The sequence below is a fragment of the Neofelis nebulosa genome, chromosome X (genome assembly GCF_028018385.1).
Source record: "Neofelis nebulosa isolate mNeoNeb1 chromosome X, mNeoNeb1.pri, whole genome shotgun sequence".
NCBI lineage: Eukaryota > Metazoa > Chordata > Mammalia > Carnivora > Felidae > Neofelis > Neofelis nebulosa.
The window spans coordinates 67,316,939-67,331,458 of NC_080800.1; the positions used below are offsets into that span (position 1 = coordinate 67,316,939).

The following is a 14,520-nucleotide window of genomic DNA, read 5'->3' on the forward strand; positions in this document are numbered from 1 at the left end:
GGGTGGCTCAGTCAGTGGGGCGTCTGACTTCAGCTCAGGTCATGATCTCGCAGTTCATGAGTTTGAGCCCCACGTCGGGCTCTGTGCTGCCAGCTTGAAGCCTGGAGCCTGCTTTGGATTCTGTGTCTCCCTCTATCTCTGTCCCTCCCCTGCTCATGCTCTGTCTCTGCCTCTCAATAATAATGAATATTAAAAAAAAATTAAAAAAAGAATGAATCCAAATAAATAAAATCACTAAAGGGAGAGGAAAAATAATGATAAACACCACAGAAATTGAACTATAAAGGAATATTATGAAAAAAAAATGCCAACAAATTGGATAATCTGGAAGAAATGGGTAAATTCCTAGAAATATATAAACTACCAAAACTGAAACAGAATGAAATAGAAAACTTGAACAGACTGATAACCAGCAAAGAACCTGAGTCAGTAATTAAAAATCTCCCAATAAACAGAAGTCCAGGGCCAGATGGATTCATACATTCACAGGTGAATTCTATGAAACATTTACAGAAGAGTTAATATCTATACTTCTCAATTTATTGCAAAAATAGAAAAGGACAGAAAACATCCAAACTCATTCTATGAGACCAGCATTACCTTGATCCCAAATCAGATGAAGACTACTAAAAAAAGAGAACATTAGGGCAATATTAATGATGGATATGGACACAAAAATTTCTCAATATAACAGTAGTAATTTGAATCCATCAATAAATTAAAAGAATCATTCACCATGACCAAGTATGATGTATTCAGGCGTTGCCAGGGAATTTCAATATTTGCAAATCAGTGTGATATACCACATTAATAAAGAAAGGATAAGAACCATATGATCATTACAATATATGCAGAAATAGTATTTGACAATGTATAGCATCCATTTATGATAAAAACGCTCAACAAAGTGGGTTTAGAGGGAACATACCTCAACATATAAAGGCCATATATGTAAAACCCACAGGTAATATCACCCTTAATGGGGGAAAAATAGAACTTTTCCTCTACGGTTAGGAACAAGACAGGGATGTCCACTCTAACAATGGTTATTTAACATCGTACTGGAAGTCCTATCCCCAACAGTCAGACAACAAAAAGAAATAGAAGGCATCCAAATTAGCAGGAAAGAAGTAAACCTTTCACTAGTTGCAGATGGCATGATAATCTTTATAGAAAACCCAAAAGACTACCAAAAAACTGCTAGAACTGATAAACGAATTCAGTAAAGTCACAGGATACAAATCAATGTACAGAAATTTGTTGCATTTCTATAGACCAATAATGAAGCAGCAGAGAGAAATTAAGAAAACAATCCCATTTACAGTTGCACCAAAACTATACGATAAATAGGAATAACCTAACCCAAGAGTTGAAAGACCTGATCTCTGAAAACTATAAAACACTCATAAAAGAAATTGAAGATGTAACAAAGAAATGGAAAGACATTCTATGCTCATGGATCAGAAGAACAAATATAGTGAAAAAGTCTATATTACCCATAGCAATGTATATATTTAATGCAATCCCTATCAAGACACCAAAAGCATTTTTCACAGAACTATAACAATCCTAAAATTTCTTTGCAACCTCAAAAGACCCCAAATAGACAAAGCAACCTTGAAAAAGAAAAGTAAAACTGGAGGCATCACAGTTCTGGAATTCAAGTTATATTACAAAGCTCCTGGGATGAAAACAATATGCTACTGGTACAAAAAGAGACACATAAATCAATGGAACAGAACAGTAAACCCAGAAATGAACCCACAACTATATGGTCAATTCATCTTCAACAAAGCAGGAAAAAATATGCAATGGGAAAAAGATAGTATCTTCAGCAAATCGCATTGATAAAACTGGACAGCAACATGTAAAAGATGAAATGGACCACTTTCTTACTCCATATACAAAAATAAATTCAATATGGATGAAAGACCGAAATGTGAGACACGAAACCATTAAAATCCTAGAGGAGAACACAGGTAATCTCTTTGACATTGGACGTAGCAACTTCTTATTATATATGTCTCCTCAAGCAAGGGAAATAAAAACAAAAATGAACTACTGGGACTTCATCGAAATTAAAATCTGCACAGTGAAGGAAACAATCAACAAAACTAAAAGGCAACCTATGGAATGTGAGAAGATATTTGCAAATGACATATCTGATAAAGGTTTGGTGTCCAGAATATATAAAGAACTGCTAAAACTCAACACCCAAAAAATGAATAATCCAATTTAAAAATGAGAAGACATGAACATTTTCCCAAAGAAGACATACAGATAGATGGTCAACAGACACATGAAAAGATGTTCAAGGGGCGCCTGGGTGGCTCGGTCGGTTGGGCTTCCGACTTCGGCTCAGGTCATGATCTTACAGTCCGTGAGTTCAAACCCCGCGTCAGGCTCTGTGCTGACAGCTCGAAGCCTGGAGCCTGTTTCAGATTCTGTGTCTCCCTCTCTCTCTGCCCCTCCCCTGCTCATGCTCTGTCTCTCTCTGTCTCAAAAATAAATAAAAACATTAACAAAAAATTAAAAAAAAAAGATGTTCAACATCACTCATTATCAGGGAAATACAAATGAAAACTACAATGAGATTATCATATCACACTTGTCAGAATGACTAAAATCAGCAACACAGTAAATAACAGGTATTGGCAAATATGTGGAGAAAGGGGAACTTTCTTGCACTGTTGGTATGCAAAGTGGTGCAGCCACTCTGGAAAACAGGATGGAGTTCCTCAAAAAGTTAAAAAATAGAACTAACATATGATCCAGCAATTGCACTACTAGGTATTTACCCAAAGAATACCAAAATACTAATTCAAAGGGATACATGCACACCAATGTTTATAGGAGCAATAGCCAAATTATGGAAATAGCCCAAATTCTCATCCACTGATGAATGGATAAAGAAGATGTGGTATACATAAACAACAGAATATTACTTATGTAATGACATGGATGGAGCTAGAAATTATTATGCTAAGTGAAGTAAGTCACAGAAAGAAAAATACCATATGATTTCACTCACATGTGGAAATTAAGAAACAAAACAAATGGGTATGGGGGGAAAAGAGAGAGGCAATCCAAGAAACAGACTCTTAACTATAGAGGACAAAGTTTTACCAGAGAGGTCGGTAGATGGATGGATCAGTCAAATAGGTGATGGGGATTAAGGAGTGCACTTGTGATGAGCACTGGGTGTGTATGGAAGTGTTGAATTGCTATGTCGTACACCTGAAATGAATGTAACACTATGTTAATAAAGTAGAATTTAAATAAAAACTTTAAAAAATAACCTATGTTAAAGCCCTATCCCTCAAAGTTTTTGTATTTGGGACAGATCCTTTAAGGAGGTCATTCAAGTTAAATGCAGTCTTAAGTGTCAGCGCTAAAGCACTAGAATTGGTGTACTTATAAGAAGAGAAACAGACAGCAATGCTCCCTGTCCTTTCCTATCTGTGTATATACAATGAAAAAGTCATGTGAGTACATATCAAGAAGGCAACCTAATATTAGCAAGCCAGGAAGAGAATCCTGACTAGACACTCTGTTGGCACCTTGATCTTGAACTTTCAGCTTCCAGAACTGTGAGACATTAAATGTTTCCTGTAAGTATATGAAAAAGTACTCAACATCTCAAATCATCAGGGAAATGCAAATCAAAACCTCAATGGGATATCATACCTGTCAAAATGGCTAAAATCCACAACACAAGAAACAAGTGTTAGTGAGGATGTGGAGAAAGGGAACCCTCTTGCTTTGTTGGTGGGAATGCAAACTGGTACACCCACTGTGGAAAATAGCATTAAATGTCTTCATAAAGTTAAAAAATAGAACTACCCTATGATCTAGTAATTGCACTACTAGGTATTTACCCAAAGAATACCAAAATACTAATTCAGAGGGATCTATGCAGGGTGCCTGGGTGGCTCAGTCAGTTAAGCATCCGACTTTGGCTCAGGTTAATGGTCTCGCGGTTTGTGAGTTTGAGCCCCATGTCGGGCTGTGTGCTGACAGCACAGTGCCTAGAGCGTGTTTTGGATTCTGTGTCTCCCCCTCTCCTTCCCCCTCCCTCCCTCTCTCTCTCTCTCTCTCTCAAAAATAAATAAACACTAAAAAAAACCCACAAAGGATCTATGCACCCATATGTTTATTGCAGCACTATTTACAAGAGCCACTTTATGCCTAGAGCCCAAATACCCATTGATAGATGAATGGATAAAGAAGATGTGGTATACATATGGAACATTAGGCATAAAAAAGAATGAAATATTGCCATTTACAATGACATGGTTGGAGGTAGAGAGTATAATGATAAGGAAAATAAGTCAGAGAAAGACAAATACCATATGATTTCACTCACATGTTGAATTTAAGAAAAAACAAATGAACAAAGGAGAAAAACAGAGACAGAGAGAGAGAGAGAGAAAGAGAAAACAAGAGGCACTTATAGAAAACAAACTGATGGTTACCAAAGGGGAGGTGGGTGGGAGATGGGTGAAATAGGTGAAGAGGATTAAAGAGTACAGTTATTATGATTAGCATTGAGTAATGTACAGAGTTGCTGAATCACTGTATTGTATACCAAAAACTATTACAACATTGTATGTTAATTATACTGGAATTAAAACAGAAAAATTAATACAAGAAAGACAAAGACAAGAGGAGAGAGGAGCTTGGGAAGATGGTGGAGTAGGAGAACGCTGATCTCATCCCATTCAATGTTTTCACTATATATCATCAACATCCAAATCAATAAAAAAAAGTGTAACCCAAAGACTGGAAGAACAAACAGCACAACTAAATATAGAGAAGAAGCTGCATATGAAAGGTTAGAAATGTCAGAAAGGTGGAGGGACGCTGCTGGTTTCTTGGAGGGATCTATGTGATGGAGAAGGTAAAGAAATGGGCCCTTGCACCAGGGAGATCACATATGGAAGACTAATCCCCATAATATCTGGCTTTGAATACCACTGGGGCTGAATTCCTGTGTTTGTTTAACCACTGGGACTTGGATCATGGAGCCTGAAGGCAGCTGACTCAGCACAGGGCAACCCTAGAGGATGATACCTGGGTGATGCCCTTAAAGAGATAGCAGCCTCCACGAAGAAGCAACATAAAAACGGCAGTTTACACAACACTGGGGGCAAACAGGAAACATATCTGTTCATAGTGATTTTGGAGTGTGTTGGGGGACTTCTCTGAAAATGAGGGAGCTGGCAGGTGACATTTTCCTCTCCTTCCCCCTTGCACAAACAATGGGCCATGGGCAGGAGACAGGATTGCACAAATACTTGCTATCTAACCAACTAGCAGTGCACCATGCCCATGAGTTATCCTGAGGGCTCACTCCAAAACTGCTGGCCTGGGCACTTGGCTAAGGGCTACCAGGTACACAGCTGCCAAAATGACCACATTCATTTGCTGTGCTCTGCCTTGTTGCCTGACTATGCTGAGCCACAGAAGTCTGGCTATACCCAGTCACCCTGGTACACAGACCCAGGTGCCCCTGCACCTCAAGGATCCAGCATGAAACTGGTGGCCCAGTGCAAATTTTGCTAACACCAGTGCCACACCCCTAGTTGCCTGGCATACACACCCCCTCAGAGCTGGCCTGCCTGTTCTCACCAACACCACAGAAAGCAAGCACAGCCCACAACAGGCAGAAAGACAGTGCAGGTGACTGCATTGAAAGGAAAAGTGACTCAGACACAAGAGCAGGGCGTACATAACACACAAAGGATACTTTCATAAAGTGCCAGGTTCTGGTGAACAGGGGACACCACTTCAGGGCTTTCCAGGACCTCTTCTTAATAAAGTAACTACTTTCAAGAGCACAAGATGTAGCTGACTTTCCTAACACACACAAACAGACACAGAGAGGCAGACAAAATGAAGAAACAGAGAAATGAAAGAACCCAAATGAAAGAATAGGAAAAGGCCATAGTCAGAGATCTAAGCAAAACAGATATAATTAACATGCCTGATAGAGAATTTAAAGCAATGATCATAAGGAAACTCACTGGACTTGAGAAGAAAGTGGAAGATATGAGTGAGATCCTTAACATAGAGACAAGGAATAACACAGCAGAAATAAAGGGCACAATAAGTAAAATGAGAAACACTCTTGATGGAATGAAAACATGGAAGAAGCAGAGGAATGAATTAGTAGAAGAGAAGACAGAGTAAGGTATTCAAGCTGAACCAAAGACTGAAAAAAGAATTATGCAAAGTGAGAAGAGACCTTAAGGAACTCAATGACTCCATCAAATGTATTAACATTTGTATTACAGTAGTCCCAGAGGAAGAAGAGAGAAAAGGGGGCAGAAAATTTGTTTGAAGAAATAATAGCTAAAAACTTCCCTAATCTGGGCAAGGAAACCGATATCCAGGGGGCACAGATACACCCCAACAAAATGAGACCCACACAAAGACATATTATAACTAAATTGGCAAAATATAATGATAAAGAAAAAATTTAAATCATCAAGACAGAAGACATAGAAGGGAAAACCCATAAGGCTAGCAGGGGATTTTAACAGACACTTTCTAAGCTAGAAGGGAGTGGAATGATTATTCAAAGTGTGAAATGGGAAAAATTTGCAACCAAGAATACTTTATCTAGCAAGGCTATCATTCAGAAGCGAAGACAAGATAAAGAGTTTACCAAGACAAAAATTAAGGAAGTTTATGACCATTAAACCATCCCTGCAAGAAATATTAAAGGGGGCTCTTTGAGTAGAAAGGAGAGACCAAAAGTGACAATATAAGGGTAGAAAACACAAAAGCAGTGAACATGAATATTTCTGTGAAAAAATCAGGCAAGTAACTCACAAGATAAAAGGATATGAAATATACCAACATATATCAACAACGTGGGGAGAAGGGAGGTAATGAATGTGTCCAAACTTAATGTGTACCATCAATTTAATGTGCACTCTTATACAGAGGAGGTGCTATACAAACCTGTTGGTAACCATATATCAAAAACTTCTAATAAATATGTAAAGAATAAAAGAAAGAAATATATCACTAAAGAAAATCAGCAAAACATAGAAGAGAGAAAGACAAGAAAGTATCAGAGAAAACCTTGAGAAACAACCACAAAAGAAGCAAGAAAATGTCACTAAATACATATTTATCTATAGTTACTTTGAAAATAAATGGACTAAATGCCAGAATCAAAAGACACAGGGTGACAGAACAGATGAAAAAACAAGATCCATCTGTAAGTTGCCTACAGCGTGACTCACTTTAGACCTAGGCACATACAGATTGAAAGTGAGGGGATGGAGAAATATCTATTACAAAAAAGGATGTCAAAAGAAAGTGGAAGTAGTGATACTTATAGCAGACAAACTAGACTTTAAAGCAAAGAAAGCAAAGACTGTAATAAGAGACAAAGAAGGACACTAGACAATAAAGAAAGAATCCAACAAGAAGATAAAAGAATTGTAAATGTTTATACACGTTACATAGAAGCACCCAAATACAAACAACAGTTAATAACAAACATCAAGGAATAATCAATAATAATACAATAATACTAGGGGGATTTAACACTACACTTACATGGATGGACAGAACATCTAAACAGAAAATCAATGAGGAAACAATGGCTTTGAAAGACACACTGGAATAGATGGAGTTAACATATATATTCAGAACATTCCATCCTAAAATTGTGGAGTACCCATTCTTTTCAGGTGCACATGGAACTGTCTCCAGAACAGATCATTCATTAAGCCATAAAAGGAGCCTCAACAAATTCAAGAAGATCAAAGCCATACCATGCATCTTTTCTGACCACAATGCTATGAAACTAGAAGTCAACCACAAGAAAAAATTTGGAAAGACCACAAATACATGGAGGTTAAATAACATGGTACTAAGTAATGAATGGTCAACCAGGAAATAAAAAATAAATAAAAATATATGGAAACTAGAGTGTATTATGTTAAGTGAAATAAGTCAGAGAAAGACAAGTATCATATAATTTCACTCATAAGTGGAATTAGGCAACCCAAAGATGAACATGGGGGAAGGGAAGGAAAAATAAGATAAAAACAGAGAGGGAGACAAAACAGAAGAGACTTTTTTTGTAATGTTTATTTTATTTTTGAGAGAGAGAGAGAGCAAGCATGAGCAGGGGAGGGGCAGAGAGAGACGGAGACACAGAATCTGAAGCAGGCTCTGGGCTCTGAGCCATCAGCACAGAGCCCAACACAGGGCTTGAACGCACAAGCCATGGGATAATGACCAGAGCCAAAGTGGATGCTCAACCAACTGAGCCACCCAGGTGCCCTGAGACTTTGAAATACAGAGAACGAACTTAAGGTTGCTGTTGGGGAGGTGGGTGTGGGGGATGGGCTAAAATGGGTGATGGGCATTGATGGCACTTGTGAATAGCATTGGGTGTTATATATAAGTGATGAATCACTGAAATCCTGAAATCAAAGCTACACTGTACGTTAACTAACTTGAATTTAAATAAATAAATTTATTTTAAAAATATATGGAAACATGAAAATGAAAACATAACATTCCAAAACCTGTGGGAGGCAGCAAAAGTGGTTCTAAGAGGGAAGTTTATAATAATACAGCCCTATCTAAAGGTGAAAGAAAAATCTGAAATAAACAACCTAACCTTATCCCTAAAGGAGCAAGAAAAAGAAAAACAAACAAATCCTATAGCCAGAAGAAGGAAAGAAATGATAAAGATTAAAGGAGAAGGGTGTCTGAGTGGCTTAGTTGGTTAAGCATCTGACTCTTGATTTCAGCTCAGGCCATGATCTCACAGTCATGAGATCAGGCCCCACATTGGGCTTTGGGCTGGGCAAGAAGCCTGCTTATGATTCTCTCTCTACCTCTCACTCTGCCCCTCCCCTGCTCTCTTGTTCTCTCTCACTATCAAAAAAAATAATAAAGATAAAGGAGAAATAAATGATATGGGAACTAAAACAACAATAGAACAGATCAATGAATCCAGGAGCTCGCTCCTTGAAAAACATCCATAAAATTGATAAACCTCTAGCCAGACTTAGGAAGAAAAAAGAGAAAGGACTCAAATGACTAAAATCACAAATCATAGAGGAGAAATAACACACAATACCATATAAATACAAACAATCATGAAGAGCATTATGAAAAACTAGGTACCATCAAATTGGACAACCCTGGAAGAAATGGATAAATGCCTAGAAACATAAAAACTACCACAACTGAAACAGGAATGTAGAAAATTTTGACATATTGAAATCAGCCAAGAAACTGAATCAGTAATAAAAAAAAAAAAAAAAAAAAAAAAAACAAAAAACTCCCAACAAACAAAACTCTAGGACCAGATAGCTTCACAGGGAAATTCTACCAAACATTTAAGGAAGAGTTAACACCGATTCTTTTCAAACAACTCTGAAAAAATAAAAGGAAGGAAAAATTCCAAATTCATTCTACGAGGATAACATTACCCTGATACCAAAACTAGATAAAGACACCACTAAAAAACAGAACTACAGACCAATACCTTCGATTAATATAGATGCAAAAATCCTCAACAAAACAGTAGCAAACTAAATCCAACAATAAATTAAAGGAATCATTTACCATCAAGTGGGATTCATTTCTGGGTTGCAAGGTTAGTTCAACATTCAAAAATCAATGTGATACATGACATCAAGAAGAGAAAGGATAAGAACCATATGATTATTTCGAGAGACACAGAAAACGCATTTGACAAAGTACAACATCCATTCATGATAAAAGCCTTCAACACGGTAGATTTAGAGGGAATATACCTCAACATAACAAAGGCCATAAATGAAAAACTTACAGCTAATATCATCCTTTATATATCATCCTTTATAATATCATCCTTTATATAATATCATCCTCAGACAAAACTGAGAGCTTTCCCCCTAAGTTCAGGAACAAGACAAGGATTTCTACTCTTTAGACTTATTCAACATGGTACTTGGAGTACCAGACACAGCAATCAGACAAGAAAATGAAATAAAATGTATCCAAAGTGGTAAGGAAGAAATATAACCTTCACCAGTTGCTGATGACATGATACTGTAGAGAGAAAACCTAAAAGACTCCACAAAAAAACCTGCTAGAACCGAAACAAATTTAGTAAAGTCACAGGATAAAAAAAAACAATGTATAGGAATCTGCTGCATTTCTATACACTAAAAATGAAACAGCAGAAAGAGAAATTAAGAAAATAATCCCACTTACAAGTGTACCAAAAGTAAGACACATAGGAATAAACCTCATCAAAGAGGTGAAAATCATGGACTCTGAAAACTACAAAACACTGATGAAAGAAATTGAAGACAACACAAAGAAATGGAAAGACATTCCATACTTATAGAATGCAGGAACAAATATTGTAAAAATGTCCATACTAACCAAAGGAATATACAGATTTAATGTAATTCCTACAGCATTCTTCACAGAGCTAGAACAATCCTAAAATTTGTGTGAAACCACAAAGACCCTGAATAGTCAAAGTAATCTTGAAGAAAAAAGCAAAGCTGGAGCCATCACAATTAGAGACTTTCAAGTTATATTACAAAGCTCTAGTTATCAAAATAGTATGGTACTGGCATTAAAACAGACACATAGACCAATGGAACAGAACAGAAAATCCAGAAATAATCCTATAACTATATGGTCAACTAAGCTTTAATAATGGATAATAGGAATAATAGGAATGAATATCCAATGGGAACAAGACAGTCTCTTCAACAAATGGTGTTGAGAAAACTGGATATAAACATGCACAAGAATGAAACTGGACCACTTTCTTACACCATACACATACACAAAAATAAATTCAAAATGGATTCAAGTCCTAAATGTGAGACCTGAAACCATGAAAGTCCTAGAAGAGAACACAGGCAGTAACCTCTTTGACACTAGTTGTAGCAACTTCTTACTACTTATATGTCTCCTGAGTCAAGGGAAACAAAAGCAAAAATAAATTATTGGGACTACATCAAAATTTAAAAAAAAGTGAAGGAAACAATCAATGAAACTAAAAGGTAATCTACTGAATGGGAGAAGATACTTGCAAATGATATATCTGATAAAAGTTTAGTATCCAAAATATATAAAGAATGTATAAAACTCAACACCACAAAACAAATAATCCAATTAAAAATGAGCAGAAGAGATAAACAGACATTTCTTCAAGGAAGACATCTAGATGACTAACAGACACATGAAAACATGTTCAACATCACTGATCATCAGGGAAATGCAAATCAAAACTACAATGAGTTATCACCTCATACCTGTCAGAATGTCTAAAATCACTAACACAAGAAACACAGATGTTGGTGAAGTTGTGGAAAAAATGGAACCTTCTTCCGCTGTTGGTGGGAATTCAATTTGGTGCAGCCAATGTACCAAACAATATGGCTCCTCAAAAAGTTAACAACAGAACTACCTTATGATGTAGCAATCACACTACTGTGTATTTACCCAAAGAATACACAATACTAACACAAAAGCATACATGCACCCCTATGATTATATCAGCATTATCAACAATCCCTAATATATGGAAGGAGTCCAAGTATCTATCAAATAATGCATGGATAAAGAAGATGTGGTATATATTGAATAGAATATTATTCAGCCATAAAAAAGAATGAAACCTTTCCATTTGCAATTACATGAATGGAGCTAGTGAATATTACGCTAAGTGAAATATAGCAATCAGAGAAAGACAAATATATGATTTCACTCATATGCAGAATTTAAGAAACAAATGAGCAAAGGGAAAAAAAGAGAGAGACAAATCAAGAAACCGACTCTTAATAAAGAACAAACTGATGGTTACCGTAGGCAAGGTGGATGGGGAAATAGGTTAAATATGTGTTGGGCAGTAAGGAGTGCACTTGTCAGGATGAGTACTGGGTGATGTATGTAATTATTGAATCACAATATTGTACACCTAGAGTCTATGTTAGGTAACTGGAATTAAAATAACATTTATTAAAAAAGGACAGGAATGTGTCTGATGTGACAGGGGGTACAACACCCACATGTCTATGTCCTGTTTCGTCCATCCTCCATCCACACCCTTCAGCAGCACTCCCTCATTCTTCCCAGGTCTCACGTACAGTGCCCCTGAGGGAGGAAATTCAGAGCATGGGAAAGGTCTGACCTATACGGGCCCTTGGTGATCTTTTCGTGCACTCACCTTGTTTTATAGAAATAAGTATTACTGGCAAAGTTCTTTGTCTTTGAAAAAAAAGACAAGGGATAACCATTATTGGTGAGGATGTGGAGAAAATGGAAAATTAGTACAGCAATTGTGGAAATGGTTATGGAGGTTCATCGAAAAATTAAAAATAGAGGGATGCCTGGGCGGCTCAGTCGGTTGGGTGTTTGACTTCATCTCAGGTCACGATCTTGCGGTTCGTGGGTTCAAGCCCTGCGTTGGGCTCTGTGCTGACAGCTCAGAGTCTGGAGCCTGCTTTGGATTCTGTGTCTCCCTCTCTCTCTGCCCCTCTCCTTCTTGCACTCTCAATCACTCTCAAAAATAAATAAACATTTAAAAAAATTAAAAACAGAACTACCATTTGATTCAGTAATCCTACTTCTGGATCCAAAAGACCTAAAATCAGGATCTTGAAGATATACCTGTAGTCCCATATTCACTGTAGCATTATCCACAATAGCCAAGATATGGAAATAATCTATATGCCTTTCTATTGATGAATGTAAAAAATGTGATAGGCACACACACGCATATACCCCACAATAGAATATTACTCAGACTTTGAAAAGAAGGAAATTTTGCTATTTGCAACAACATGTTTGAAGCTCAAGGACATTATGCTAAGCAAAATAAGCAAGACAGAGAAAGAAAAATATTACACGTCACTTATATATATATATATAATCTAAAACAGTCATACTTGTAGAACCACAGAGTAGGATAGTGGTTGCTAGGGGCTGCAGGAAGAGGACTTGGGGAGGTACAAAGATCCAATTATTCAGAATGAGTAAGTTTTGGGTATCTAAGGTACAACATGGTGACTACAGTTAATAATACTGTATTGTACACTTGAAATTTGCTAAAAGGAGAAATCTTAATTCTTAACACACACACACAGGGTAACTATGTAGAGGTGATGGATGTATTATGATTAGTTTGATTGTGGTGACCATTTCACAATGTACACACATATCACAACATCATGTTGTACACTTTATGATTATATAGAATTTCTATATGTCAGTGATATCTCAATAAAGTTGCTAGAAATAAATACCTGCTGTTTAAGCCATCTAGTCTGTGGTATTGTATTGTAACAGCCCAAGCTGACTAATATAGTAGGCCAGAGACTAAAGTAATAGCAATAGAAACTGTAGACAAGAGATTTGGGTGGTATTAAAGAGTTGTAGAATTCATAAAACCGAACAATTGACTGGATATGAGGGATAAAAGAAGAGTCTAAGAACACTAGGATTTTAAGCTGGGTGACTAGGAAGATGGTGGTGGCATTAATTAAAATAGTGAATGCAGAAATAGAAGTAAGCCTGAGACAGAAAGATGGATGATAAACACCCAAGGAAATTATTTGAAAAAGCACTTGGAAATGATACTGGTAGAATAAGGAAATGTTAGGGCTAGATATGTGAATTTGGAGAGTCCTTAACATAAGGATGATTGATGTAGCTAATAGATACCCTTATTTGTAGAAGACCAAAAAAAAAAAAAAACCCCACCAAAAACCAAACAAACAAATCAAGAAACCACTGGGGAACAGTAAAAAGGAGGTAAGTAGGGCCAAAGAAACAGAAAATATAGAAATACAAGAAAAACAGAGATGTAAGATAATCAGTACAGAAGTCTGGCAGTAGAGTTACTAGAAGAGGTATTCAAAAGTATGCAATAAGAAACAAAATCAAGGAGACAGGGACTAAGAAAAGAACACTGGTTGGTTTCTAAAGAGAATTAGTAATTCTGGAGAGGACAACTTTGGGACAGTAGTGGGGTCAGAAGCCAAACTATAAAGGATAAAGAAATTTTTAGATGGAAAGAAAATAGAAGCAAGAAGTATAAGCTATTCTTTCTAATAGCTTGTGAAGGGGAGGGGAAAAAAAGAAAGTGGCATGAGTAGGCAATATGCAGCAGGATCAGAGAAGAGAATAAAGATACAAATTGGGAAAAATAAAGGCACTAATTATTTTAAAGTAATCACATGTTTTAATGTTTTTCACATAACCAATATAAAATACATCTTTAGAAAGTTTATTTTTGAGTTATTTGGTATTTCAACAATGGCTATCCTACTTAATCTTTTTAAAAATTTATATAAAATAAAAATATATTTCATATATTAAACTATATTAGTAACAAAAGGAAAAAAAATCCAAAATCATCTTTAGATAAGTTTTCTACTTTTAAGGGCTATCTCAATTTTTAAAAAGCACTTGCTTTGAAATATCTCATTTAGTTTTTCCTACCTACTCATTTCATATTTTATTTTAAAAGAC

The 14,520-nt window shown here is 36.4% G+C and overlaps 1 protein-coding gene across 7 annotated transcripts in view; it reads right to left on the minus strand.

Annotated features, from left to right (window-relative positions):
- The window catches only part of BRWD3 (bromodomain and WD repeat domain containing 3), a 251,447-nt gene that overhangs the window by 41,255 nt on the left and 195,672 nt on the right, over positions 1-14,520 (minus strand). Inside the window, exon 41 of one of the 7 annotated variants that reach the window (XM_058713526.1) lies at positions 2,953-3,237. The exons of the other annotated variants lie outside the window; for them this stretch is intronic. Coding sequence (XP_058569509.1) covers positions 3,173-3,237 — 65 coding nt within the window. The 3' untranslated portion in view covers positions 2,953-3,172. Of the gene's footprint in view, positions 1-2,952; positions 3,238-14,520 lie in introns of those variants that run through there. 7 annotated transcript variants of the gene reach the window in all.